The sequence below is a fragment of the Pristis pectinata genome, chromosome 3, assembly GCF_009764475.1.
Source record: "Pristis pectinata isolate sPriPec2 chromosome 3, sPriPec2.1.pri, whole genome shotgun sequence".
In the NCBI taxonomy this organism is placed as follows: Eukaryota; Metazoa; Chordata; class Chondrichthyes; order Rhinopristiformes; family Pristidae; genus Pristis; species Pristis pectinata.
Genome location: NC_067407.1, coordinates 32,080,988 through 32,094,997, shown reverse-complemented (window position 1 = coordinate 32,094,997; position 14,010 = coordinate 32,080,988). Strand labels below are relative to the sequence as shown.

Here is a 14,010-nt window from a genome sequence, read left to right as displayed (position 1 = left end):
GCAGTCTCTGGAGTGGGGAATGAACTCACAAATCTCTGACTAAAGAGCTAATATTGTAGCCAACTGAGCCATAACTAACACAAGAGTGAATTACTCCACATGCAAGTTCGTTATTCAGGTACCAAGCAGATTTATTAAATGTAGAAAATGTAAAAGAACATAATAATTAAACTTTACATTAGCAAAATGATCTAATGCTAAACTATTATTTTATAGTTCTAAAAAAATTTTGATCTTTAATATTATTTTTGTAGCAAGAGTTTCCCACTCCTTTTCCCAACCTCTTCACGTTTTCTGGGGAAATTTAGGATTTTGATCCTACTATGATGAGTGATTATGTGTCCAGATAAATATTGCATGGATTTGGAGAATCTGGAAATAGCGATGCTCCCATTATACTATTTTATTTGTAACAGAAGTCAAAAAAGCTTGTGGGAAATCTGCCACACTGCAGATAGCACATGCTGCAGTCAACATGCTCTGGTGTTGGAGAGCATGAATATTCAGTACAGTGTCAAGAGCATTAATCAAAGGATCTTTGTCTATGACATGGTGGGTCTATAAATATGGGCAAATAAAGGTAGCTCACTCCTGTCATATCTCTCACACTTTCCATTGCTTCATTCATTTTTTTCTTCATCAATCAAATAAACCAAAGTGAAATATCCAATCTTTCAAAATTAGAACTGTATCAACCAAAGATCTAACATCTTAAAGTATGAGCAATAAACCTCCAAACATAATCTAACAAGGATAGCAATAAAAATACCAGCCCCAGCAGAAATCCAAAGATAACTCTAGCTGTGTCAGGCTCCTTCTCTAAATTGATTTATGGCATCTACCTTCTCACAATATTCATACCTCTTTTGTGTTCTTCACATGTGCCACAAATAACAGCAAGTGGAAAATTTCCCCAATGAGTATGTAATTAGCACCAAAAAGGAGTGTGTTGAGAATTTTTTATTGGTACTATGGTGCATCAATCACAGATTCTTGTAAATATGTACATTAATACAACACTTTAATAAATGAACAAAGGTTCGTTTCCTGAAGGAATTGAAATTCAAAAATTAGCCAATCCAAGCTCTCTTACCCCAAAAATTCTGTTGTCTATAAATGTCCTACAAATAAAGGAGGAGCAATCATTTCCCATGTAAATGAGGGTCTATAAACCATGACAGGTTGACAAGACAACAGATTAACTGGGGGAACATTCCCGAGAGGATGCCCTTGAATCATCTATTATGCTACTCAAAAATTAGGCTAAGTGCCAAGCTCCCTGATGTTCAACGTCAATTGAGCTCAGTCAAAAAGAAAGGATGGAAAAGTAAGTTTCTTGCACAAAGGCCTGGCAGCGTTAGTGGCATTTTTCACACTTTCCACTACCCACAGCTCTAGGTTTTAATATTGCTCACATAAGAAAATCAGGAAAGGATCTTAGAGTTGTGACAAAGATCATAATCAAGTTATTGCCCCAGTTTGCACTTTTTCCACATTATCTTTACCTCTTTTGATACAGCTTATGAAATTAAACAATTGGAGAACAAGCTAAATTACAAGCAATAGATATCAACTGTTCTTCCGGTTATACAAGGCCGCCTAAATCATTTCAAGTAGTACTGCAAACTCCAGCACCTCCCTGTGCAAAGTAACACTGGTATTATCTGGTCACCTATAAAACATACAGCTTATGAAATTAAACAATTGGAGAACAAGCTAAATTACAAGCAATAGATATCAACTGTTCTTCCGGTCATACAAGGCCGCCTAAATCATTGCTAGTACCACCCAGGAGTTTCACCTTTTATAATAGAAATGTAATTCTCTCATGATAAATCCCAAACAAGCAAACACCCTCAAATGTCCAGGGCATCAAATCTGTTTGTCATTTCAACATGCACATCCACTACCAAACTGGCATATCACTGTAAATTGTCAAATATTTTTGAGTGATTTGCTGTATCTTTCAAAGAAAATTTATAAATTCACACCATTTGCCAAATCATGGACAATGCATCAAGTCGATACAAATAGGTTTATTATTTTCCATTCCCCAAAATACACTGGTAATTGTCTTAATATCTATGTGCTTAATATCAAGTAAAAAGATGTTCAATCTATAATGAATAATTTTCTTCACTTCTTATGTTGCTACCTGCATCAAATGTTTAGATTCATAGTTATACAGCATGGAAACAGGCCCTTTGGCCCAACTCATCCATGCCAACCAAGATGCCTATCTACGTTAATCCCACTTGCCTGCGTTTGGGCCCATATACTCTTAAACCTTTCTATATACCTGTCCAAATGTCTTTGCAATGTTGTAATTGGACCCACCTCTACCAGTTCTTTACGTAAACTCACCACCCTCTGTGTGAAAAACTTGCCCTTTAAACCTTTCCCCTCTCATCTTAAATCTATGCTCTCTGCTGTTAGGCCCTCTCCTCCCAACCCTGGGAAAAAGACCATGACCATCTACTCTACCTACACCCATCATAATTTTATGAACCTCTATGTGGATCATTCCTCAGCCTCCTTCAAAAACAGCCCCAGCCTATCCAATCGCTCCTCCTGTTGCCTGAACCCTTCAGTTCAGGCAACATTCCTATAAATCTTTTCTGCACCCTTTCTAGCTTAATCACATCCTTCCTTTTGCATGGTGACTTGAACTGCACACAATATTCCAAGTGTAGCCTAAACAGTGATCTGTAATATGACATCCCGACCCCCAGACCATATGCCTTCTTCATCACTGAGTGCCTGTGTCACCACTTTCAAGAAACTATGTACTTGTACCCCTAGCTCTCTGTTCAACATTACCCTGCAGGGCCCCCCCTTTCACAGTGCATGCCACGGACTGGTTTAACATCCCAAAACTTGTCCGAGTTAAATACCATCTGACATGCCCTCTTGACCTCGCAATCTACCTCATTATAACCTTGCACCTTATTGTCTACCTGCACTGCACTTGCCCTGTAACTAACATTTTATTCTGCACGGTTGTTGTTTTCTCTTGTACTACCTCAATGCACTATAATGAACTGATCTGTATGAACAGTATGCAAGACAAGTTTCACACTGTACCTTGGTACATGAGACAATATTAAACCAATTTAATCTATATCCTATTGTAACCTTCTTCACTGTCCACTGTACCATGATTTTGGCGAGTTCTGCAAACATACTAATCATGCCACTTATATTCTCTTCCAAGACTTTACTATATATGTGAACAATAAAGGATCCAGCACCAATCACTCTGACACACCACTCGTTACAGGTCTCCAATCCGAAAAGCAACCCTCCACTACCACCATCTGCCTCCTACCAGTAAGCCTATTTTGTATCCAATTTGCTATCTCATCCTGGATCCCATGTATTCCAACCTTCTGCACCAGCCTACCATGCTGGACCTTGTCAAAGCCTTGCTAAAGTTGACAACATCTACTGCCCTGCCATCGTCAATCCTCTTGGTCACTTTCTCAAGAAACTCAACCAAATTTGAGGTACATGATCTCCCACGAACAAATCCACACTGACTATCCCCAATCAATCCTTGCCTTTCCAAGTGCAAATAAGTTCTGTCCCTCAGAATTCCTTCTAGTAATTTTCCGACCACTGATGCAAGACACATTGGTCTGCAGTTTTGACTTGTCTTTCTTAAATAAAGGCACAACATTAGTTATCCTCTAGTCTTGCAGCACCTCACCTGTGGCTAATGAAGATGCAAATATCTCTACCAAATGTTGAAAGATCCCACTATGCCACACAATGCCAAAGCATTCAAATGCTTCCTTTTGAACTGTACAGAAAGCCTGTTTTGGTATCAACACAAAAATGCATGTTGTTCCTGACATGATAAAACTCACCTTTCAACTATCTTGTCTAAAAAGACTCAACCTTTTTATCTCAATTTTTGATAAAGAGATGTGAATTACCTTGCAATAAAATATTAAAAATTTAGATTCTTTCATAAGGAGACAATGGAATATTATATATTGTAATTTTTATAAACATTCTATAAAAATCTCAAAGCATTATATTTCTTGGCATTTGTTGGTTTCAAGGATGTAAGATTTTTTTATTAAAAAAAGATAATCAAACGAAAATAGAAAAGATAAAAAAAAACGGTCAACTGGGCCATCACTCTAATCTGTACATAATCAGTTTAAAGCATCCTGATTAGATGAACTGTGAGCGGCATCGTGAGAAAAACTTAATCAAGTGTAGTGTTTTACTTAGCGATTAAGTATATATCAATTGATGGTATTCCAAAATCCTTAGTAATCCAGCCACTCAAATAAACATTTAATGAGTTTAGGTTCAAAAAACCTGGCAGTGGATTTGGTTAAAACAGATTTCAAGCACCATACTTTTCCTTCCTTTTATGTGATTTAGTGGTTTTAAAGATTTTTTTTTCTTTTACTAGTAAAATTACAGAATTTTAAATCCAACTTGCAAAGAAAATGCATTTCTGTTTCAAATAATGTGAGATCAATGGCATTCTATACAAATGGTCCATAGTATAATGGTTGTAAAGGTTTAAATGTAAATCACATAGTTAAAAAAAATTTAAGCCATTCTATGCTTAAACAAAAATTCTTTCTATAATTTTGTTCAAAAAGATTTTTGTTGAACATGGCTAACAATTATTTCATTTTGAACTAAACACTTTACAGGTTTTGGATTATAAAGAGAGAAAGGTTGTTTAAGGTTAAGTTTCTTTACTTTCATCAAAACATTAGGAGATAAAGGACTATAAAATACTTCAAAATTATTGACCCCCCCCCCCCCACCCCCAGATAAAACTTTCCCTAACATTTAGTATAGCTATTATTACATGTTTGAAGAGTAACTATTTTATACATTTTATTTTGGAAGCATGTGCATTGCTCTGTGAAATTGAGTTACAAATTACTTGTTATATTTGTATACTTGTTACATTTTTCCAAACTGAATATTTAATATAAATTGTCTTCCATTCCAAAAAATATCTTCAGCAGAAATTAAGAACTATGAGTTGTTCAGCCAGATAAACACTTAACTGTGCCAGAATAAATTTATTGAAGGGTGGAGGAGGGGAGGTGGTGGTCAGAGGTAGGCAGGAAGAAAGAATGCTGCCAATTTTTTTTTAAATATGTATTTTGTCTAAAGACACAATCTGTTCAAATGATGAGACTGAAAATTTAATAGATATTGAGCTAATATCGTGAAAGGTCACTTACATCTCTGGCTTTTCCGTAGAATGCTTCTTGAAAGGCAGCCTCAAGTGATCCAATAAAGAATACAGGATGACAATCACCATATCTATTATTTGACAAAGATAATTAAGTTCGATTCATGCTTAAAAAAGGCACAATAAATGAATAGTTATTGAAATGGAAACAAAAATAGACCATCCAGTTCCTGGAGCGCACACCACCGTTCAAAAATAATCATTACAGACTTTACAAAGTGCCACAATTTCTCCGTATCTCTCAATTGCCTTTTTGTCTAAAAACAAATAAAAATGATCAGTCTCAATCATGAATATAGTTAAAGAATTCTAAAAGCTCATAATTCTCTTAGTGAAGTTCCTCCAACTCAATGACTGATCCAACATCCTAAGACTACGATCTCCAATTCTAGATTTCCAACCAGGGAAAACAACCTCTAATATCTCCACTATCGAGTTTTCTAAGATATTTTGCGCATCTCAGTGCTATCACCTCGCATGAGTTAAAATTCTAAAAAAAAATGACCCATTTAATTAGATTTGAAAAAGGAAGGCACAAGCACCAATCTATGAATGAAGCTGTTATTGAGTATTTATGTTCAGTTAGTTGCAAGTTAGAAATGGAACTTGCAGTTTGTTAGATGACCATAATCAGTACTAGAAGATATTTGCACAACAAAATTCTTTTATTGAAACCAACTATAAATTTAGAGTATAGAGGCATATCACCAAAGAAAATGTATGTCTGAATGGTTCCTTGTATACAAAGAGAAATACCTGACAAAGAAGCTATTATTTTTTTGGGCAGGAAAAGAAAATAATGTACAATATTTTAAAAAAGACGATAGGTAAAATAAGATTGGAGGACAAATGATAACTTCTTAAGAATATTAATAACAATTCATTTTTCCCAATATCACTTAAGAGTTTATAGAATACAGTTCAAATTGTGTTACATTTGAAATGGTATCTGATAATCCCAATTCTTCTTAGCAAGCTGAAATTGTTTGATTTTAACAGTGGCATGGAGCTTGGGGTCAGCAGCAAATGAACAATGAAGTTTACTAATTCTGCTTACAGCTACCAACAAATTACACATGGATATCTAAGAGTCAATAAATAGTCATGGAATTCCATACAATGAGGTGCACTCCACAGAGGATTTGGAGCCTGTGTGAATAGGACAAGTAATGGTGCATCTCCTCAATCAAAGACTGAAGGATATATGGTATATAAAGTAATGGAACTGGGATATTTGATTCAATGTGAAATCAGGTACCGGCAACCAATGGAGATAAGTTATGATGCAAAAAAAAACTAAAAAAGGAAACAAAAAGCTTTTTTTTAAAAAAAAACTCAATACTATTTATTGAAAGAAACGCAGCCCCACATTCAGAAGAGTTAATTCTCAATACTAAAAAGGCTGTTCACTGGTAATTAAGACTTTCCAATGTTAAAAATTCACTTGCCCATGAATGGGCAAACCCTAAAATTTTCAGGCATGTTTAGTGGATAACTATCACCATAGTCTTCATGTGTTTTAGTATTATATGTCTCAGCAAGGTATGAAAGCTTATGGAGGAGCTAGATACTCATTAAGCAACTTGCAGAGGCTGAAAATCAAATTTGCTGATGAGGGCACTGTTATGGCTTGGTGTACTGCCCTCCACCTCCCAGAGATTGGATGTCAGCACTCAAACACCTCTTCACATCTCCCACTGGACCGTGACTGCACCAGCAAACATCAGGCTATTTTCGACAGGTGCTCACTCACCTCATTTCCTCAGGGGATTGCCCTTCACATCCACCAAGCCTTGCAGCCCCCAAACCCCCTTGACTCCCACACTTATTCCAACTACACCTTTTCTCACCTCGTTTTCTCTAAGGCTCAATTCAATTCCTATATTTTCTCAGGCTCTGTCATATCTGTTCTGATGATACTTTCCACACCTGTGCTTCTGAGAGGTCTTCCTCTTTCCTTAACTGTGAATTCGCTGCTACCATAATTGACACAGTACTCAACTGCATTTTCTATTTCATACACTTCTGCTCTCACTATAAGTTCCACCCTGGACATTCTCTCTTCTCCCTCCTCACATCAGGCAGAAGATACAAAAGCCTGAAAGCACGTACCACCAAGTTCAAGGATAACTTCTATCCCGCTGTTATACAAGACTCTTGAGCAGACCTCTTGTACAATAAAGATGAACTCTTGGCTTCACAATCTACCTTATCATGGCCCTTGTACCACTGTCCACGTGTACTGCATTCTCTCTCTAACTGTAACAGTATTCTGCATTCTGAATTTCTTTTCCCTTTGTATTACCTTGATATACTCATGTTTTGAACTGATCTGTATGGATGGCATGAAAAACAAAGTTTTTCACCGTACTTCAGTACATGTGAAAATAATAAACCAATTAATGCTCATTTTCTCACATCCAGTTCTAATGAAACATCATCAATCTGAAACAAGTGATTTTTCTCTTTGCAGATGCTGCCTACCTGGGTATCTCAAGCATTTACTGTTTTTCCTTCAGATTTCTAGCATTTGGAGTAGTTTCCTTTTTCTTCATTGAGCAACCACCTGTTTTCAGTACTAAATTGTGCCACATACAGACATTGAAAGCTTCTGTCCAATTTACTCCTTAAGTGTGATGCCCAATAGCATCAGTCATTCACACAATTTACTACACCTATTGCACCCCTCCACACACACAAATAAATTAAACAGAATTAAATTTTCCATTGAGCAATACAGACATGTATAAATATTTGATGCAGATGAACCAAAAAAAATCCATGTTGAATGAATTAAAGGATATTACAAATGATGACTAAAATGTTGATTTAAACATTTCCAAAAAAGGCATCAGAGTGGCAAAGTTTTTTTTTTAACCTTACTTAAAAGTTTACCCACGAATGTACTCAGAATGGATGAAAAGTCCATGGCAATTTGCATTTGGTGTTGTACTGTGACTAATTACTGGGTTTAGGCTGCCCAAACTAAAGTTATATAAATATGTCCAAGACATGGAAGTGAATAGATTTTCATCTCATCGATTTGGCTTGAAGAAAATCAGGTGCATAAATTCAGATCACCAATTTACTCTACTAAAATCTATCATTTTATTCTCTATGATTTTCTTACTCCCAGGTCACTGATGTTATATTTCCAGGGATATATAGTCCAGTTTATCTTTTCTTACCACATTTCTACATCTTTATTATTGACATTACATTCAAAACATTAAGTAAATTATTAGAAATTTCCAATCTTCCCTGCCCCCTTCCCATCTATCCGTGGAGCTCCTAGTGCAAATGGATTTAATGTTGGCCTGGACTTCTCTTTAAAGGAAAATGCAACTGTACCTTGAAGAAAATTCTGCAGTAAATTGTAATAAGGCATCTCCCTCATTTTCAGCATCGTCGGGCACTAGCATAGAAATACAAAGGTTAAAGTCAACCTTTTGGATTACAGAGATTTGGAAATGTTCACTCAGTCCTCAAAAAATTACTTTATTTGTTGGAATATAATAAGCTTAACCAGTAGATTGGAGGAGAATTGTATTGCAATGCAGTAAGGTTACAGCATTGCACATCACGTTGATATTTTACTTACCCAATAGTACGGTAAGTAGGTCAAATGAAAGCAAATGAACTGTTGTCCTTCTCAGACTTTATTTATCTACTTAAAGTTACTACATGGTTTATATCAAACTGACATGTCCGTATTAAAACTAATAACGGATCTAAGATCTAAAACACAAATCACATTCATAAATGAACTGCAACATAAACATGAATCAACATAGAGGCTATATTTATTCATAAATACAAGATGTAGATTTTACAGTTCTTTGAGGTGTATATAATTGAATTTCAGATTAGGGATTCAGGAAGTATACCGGCAATTCAGTTATGCTCTGAGGGATAACAAAAACTAACATTTTTCCATCTATTCAATGTTTAAATGAGCTTTCTCAGGATGCAATTTTTGATTCTGATTGCCTTTGCCTGTGGCAGTAGATTGATACTTCCATATTTCAAAGTGTGATTTTGCCAGAATGAGAAGAATTTGGGGCAGAAAGTTAAAGTAGCTGATGTAGTTTTTGTTATCAATAGCCTGCATCAACAAAGCTTTATTATACACATTTGGCAGGCCAACATTTCCTCTATTACAAGTGCAGTTTGAATCAAGATCTAAATAGTTAGCAAGTTTATTTTTTAAATAATTATACCCAAAATCATTCCAAATATAATGTCAACAAATTTAGCACCAACTGTGAGATTAATTTATTAAAACTTTTTAAAAATTTATACAGCACAGTAAAAGGCCCTTCCAGCCCAAGTCACCGAATTACACCCACATTAACCTACCAACCCGTACACCTTTGGAATGTGGGAGGAAACTGCAGCTCCTAGAGGAAACCCACGCAGTCACGGGAGAACCGAGTTAACTGAGGCCCAGTTTAAAGGCCTTTAGTTAAGAGGTACAGAATGAAAACCTTTTACTTTGGAAAAATAACAGATTTCAAGAAGATTAAGATATTCAAAATAAATTAAGGAACCAGATTTTGTCCATGTAGCTAGGTCATTCAGCTGGGCAAATAGGGAACCAGGGCACAAAGCACAGAGTTATGTTTTATTCTGGAAAGGACATCCTTCCAAAGACACTGTATTCCAAAATATGCTCCCAATATGCATTCAAGCAGCATAGGTTTCAACGGAAGCAAATTTCAGAAAGGAAGCACAAAAGTTATATCATTGTATGTTAAGTACATGCAACTGAAAACTAATGTTTACTTTATTGTATTATAGAAATTAGGCAAGCTAATGGCATTAGTGATGCTAATCACCATTGTCTACTGAGGTGTGCTAGATTGTTTATGGAGACTGGAGACACATTTCCCCAGAGTTTCCTACATCAAGTTTTTTTTTGCAGAGACTCGATAACTATAGGGTATAAAAGGGAAAGGGGTAAGTTTAAAAACATCCATGCATTATAACATGACAGGATAGGCTGGGCTTGATTGATCAGTTGGCCTTTCTTGACTTTATTATATAGTTTTTTTTCTCTTGAACCAAATAGCCTGAATTTACTATTCACTGTAGACCGGCTTCACAATTTCTGTTGCATCTTAACTGCTGGATTCACACCCATTGCTCCACCACTCTCTGCTGGTCCTTCCAATCCATGGGCCATTAGCACACATTTAAATGGATGACTTCTGGATTCAAGGTTCGATCTCTGCTGGTTCCTAATCAACTCACCATTCCTTCAGAGTTCCCACAAGCCACTGGACAACTTTCACCACCATCACACCCATTACTTTTCTCCTCCCCAGTAACTGGATCTATGGTTGCTTCATTTGTCAACCTGGTCATTGATCAATAGGTACTTAAACACACTCCCATCCTGATCATATGTAAAATGAATCTCACTACTGCATCTATTTCTCATCCTTCAATTTCAAACCCTTCCACATCTTCTCCCCACTCCACATATACTCTCGCTACACATCAGCCCTAATCTCGACCATATCTTTGTAATCCAAATTTGCTGTGTGCTCCATCATGGGTACATTTTAGCTGCTGCTCCAGACCAAAACCCATCATTCTATTCCCTTTTTTAAAAAATTATTTCCTTGAGGGCCTTTCTCTGCTCTCTCCTCTTCGTCCACCTGGTTATGTCATCTTCATACTTCACTCAGGTAACCCACCTCACCCTGATCCTGACCAACACTACTTCCTTTTTTCCCCATTTCTGGGTCATGCTTAAATTGCATAAACTGTCCTTTCCATAGTCAATGGCCAGCCATTTAACCTTGCAACTTTCCACATTCTGCTAGTCTCAACCACTGACAAAGCAAACTCTGCCAATTATTCTTTTCCCTTAGTACCCAAATCCACCTACAACCCACTTCTTCCAATAACTATGCCTGGAAAAAAGTTGAAATGCCATGACTGTGACACACCACCTGTTCTTACATCACTGGAGCTGCTAATTAGATGATCCATTCCTATATATTTGATTTCCTTTCCTGTAGCAAAATCCTCATCAGCTCCCATCCCATTCACTTATAAATGCACCTGTTCTCTTCATATCTAAAAAAGGTTTATTTTCCTTTCCCTAATTGCCTACATCTCACATATTATTCCACTGGGGTTTGGTCTCCTCCGTCAGAATAATTTTTATGATCACTCTGAAAGGCAAAGATAATCCAGATCTCTTCTGCACTATGAACATCTTCCTTAATTTCCTCTCCGTGTTGCCAGATAGCTCTGATCACGGGCTGAGAAAAAAAATGCCAAAACTGCTCAAGGCAAAAAAATGACTAGCTTCATCTATGGAAACCTTTACATTAACATATACGCACACACATTATAATTAAATAAAATTAAAGAGCAAAGGTAAATTGTAGAAAAGCAGTGCAAAAAGGGTTTGATATCATCAGTAACACCAACTTACTCATTGGGGATTTTTTTGATCCAGAAGAAATCATGCCAAAAAGTTCACCATCATCAACTCCAAACTCAGTAGCATCTTCAAAATCATCTCCTTCACTGTCACTGACCATGTGAACATCAGTGCACTAAGGATTTAAAAGTGATCAAGTTAATAAATTCCTCCAATGGTCAATGTAATCAAAATAAATTTTAAAGCAAAAAAAATACAAGAATAGCAACATTAAATAAATAAAAACACTATATAATTTGCTTATTCTTTATTGATTGTCTGTTGCTTCCTCAAAGAAATTACAAGGATTGACAAGGGGGTTTTGTCCGTTTGAAATGATTTGGACAGTTTAATGCTTCTTTGAAAGAACATATGAAACAGAAATCAAAAGCAAAATACTGCACATGCTGAAATAAAAGCAGAATATGCCGGAAATACCCAGAAGACCAGGCAGTGTCTGTGAAGCATGAAACAGAATTAGTGTTTCAGGCTGATGATATTTCAACAAAACTGGAAGAAATGAAAGAAGTTTTAACTTGGAGCCAAAGGTAGAGAAGGAGAGAGGGAACAAAAGAGAGGTTCCATGAGAGATTGAATGACATAAACAGGGATAAAGAGGGGAGTAAAGGTATGTTTGGAGAGGTAAGTAGGAGACAAGTTATATCTGAAAGAAAACAATGCTGGAAAATGAGAGATACAAGGCTGGAATGGCCAGCCATCCTGAAACCGTTGAGCCCTTAAGGCTGCAATGTGTCAAGTTGGAAGACAAGGCGCTGTTCCTCAAGCTTACATTGAGCTTCATTCAATGCAGGAGGTCAAAGACAGGGAGGTCAGAGTGAGAATGAGATGGAGAATTAAAACGGTAGACAGTGGAAACTCAGGGTGACTCTTGCGTACTGAACACAGATATTTTGCAAAGCAATAAAGCAATATTTACTTTCCCCGATATAGAAACTACTGTGTTGCTTACTGAATGCTGCACTGGAAAGTAGTACAAATAAATCACTGCTTCAACCTAGAAGGAGCGTTTGGTTCCCTGGACAGGAAGAGAGAAACGAAAAGGGGAGAGAGATAGAAAGATGCCTTGTGGGAGCAATTCCTTTAGAATGCTGAAAAGGGAAATGAGGAGAAGATTTGTCTAGTGGAGGCATCATGTCGAAGTCATTGGAAATTATGAAGGATGATCCATTGTTAGCTTGAATGTTCCTCAAGATTGCTTTGCCATTCACCAAGATCATGACCAATCTTCTGCATGAAGTTCACCTTGCTGCCAGTTTGCCTTTTCCTACTAACTGCTCATTTCCCTGTACTCAAACATCCACCTCTCAGCCTGTAATGTTCTCAATGATTCAGCTTACACATTCCTCTTAGGTAAAGAATTATAAATATTTACAAACAATCAGCCAGCAGCAACACCACTGCCTTACAGCTCTAGGTAGCTGGTTTGATTCTGACCTCAAGTGGAGTTTGCACTCTTGAGTTTCTCCTCCCATAACCTAAAGAATTGCTGGGAGATTATTGTAAACTACACCTTAATGCAGACAAGTGGCAAAAGAATCAAAGGGAGTGATGGGCATATGAGAAAGAACAAATTGCAGGATTACAGGGAAATAAGGAGAAGTAATAGGGTTGTTCTGCTGGGACCTGATGGCTTCTCCTAAATGGTCAATAACTTTTCCTGAGACTATGCTCCTAAATTCTAGATTCTCCATCCAAGGATAACAGACTCATGGCATCTACCCTTCAGTTCCTCTCAGAATCTTGCATGCCTCAATACATTACCACACATTCTCCTAAATCCCAATGAGTGTAGGCCAATCGTACTCAATCTCCTTTCACAGGGCAAACCCTTCATTCAGCCATCTATCTATGCTCCACTGATTACGATCTCTCCATACACAAACATTTGTTAGTTTCTCATCATATGAAAGGATTATCCTTTTCATTCTTCCTACCAAAGTGCATAAACTCATTTTCCCCACATCATATGTTACTTGCCACTATATTGGCCACTCACTTACCTATACCCTTTTGCAAATATCTTTTACCCTCGTTACAGCTCGTTTTGTCACGTAGCTTTGTATCTTAAGCAAAATTAAATATAAAACACTGTCTTTGGCACCTGTTGTTAGTGTAATCTGTAAATAACTCTGTTCCCCATGGCAACCCGTGAGTAACTCTACCAACCTGATAACAAACCAGTTATTTTTATTCTGATTTTTGTTCTTCAAACAATCTTCTACATTAACAAGTTACCTTCCAAACCAGTAAGCTCTCATTTCATACACAATCTTTTCTGTGATACTGTACTAAATACCTATTGAAAATTTAGATA

The 14,010-nt window shown here is 36.7% G+C and overlaps 1 protein-coding gene across 1 annotated transcript in view; it reads right to left on the bottom strand.

The window, feature by feature from the left end:
• faf1 (Fas (TNFRSF6) associated factor 1) overlaps positions 1–14,010 on the bottom strand; it is a 227,694-nt gene that overhangs the window by 80,975 nt on the left and 132,709 nt on the right. Inside the window, exons 10-12 of the mRNA XM_052013170.1 lie at positions 11,688–11,811; positions 8,588–8,651; positions 5,226–5,307 (exon numbers count right to left, since the gene is read on the bottom strand). Coding sequence (XP_051869130.1) covers positions 5,226–5,307; positions 8,588–8,651; positions 11,688–11,811 — 270 coding nt within the window. The remainder of the gene's footprint in view (positions 1–5,225; positions 5,308–8,587; positions 8,652–11,687; positions 11,812–14,010) is intronic.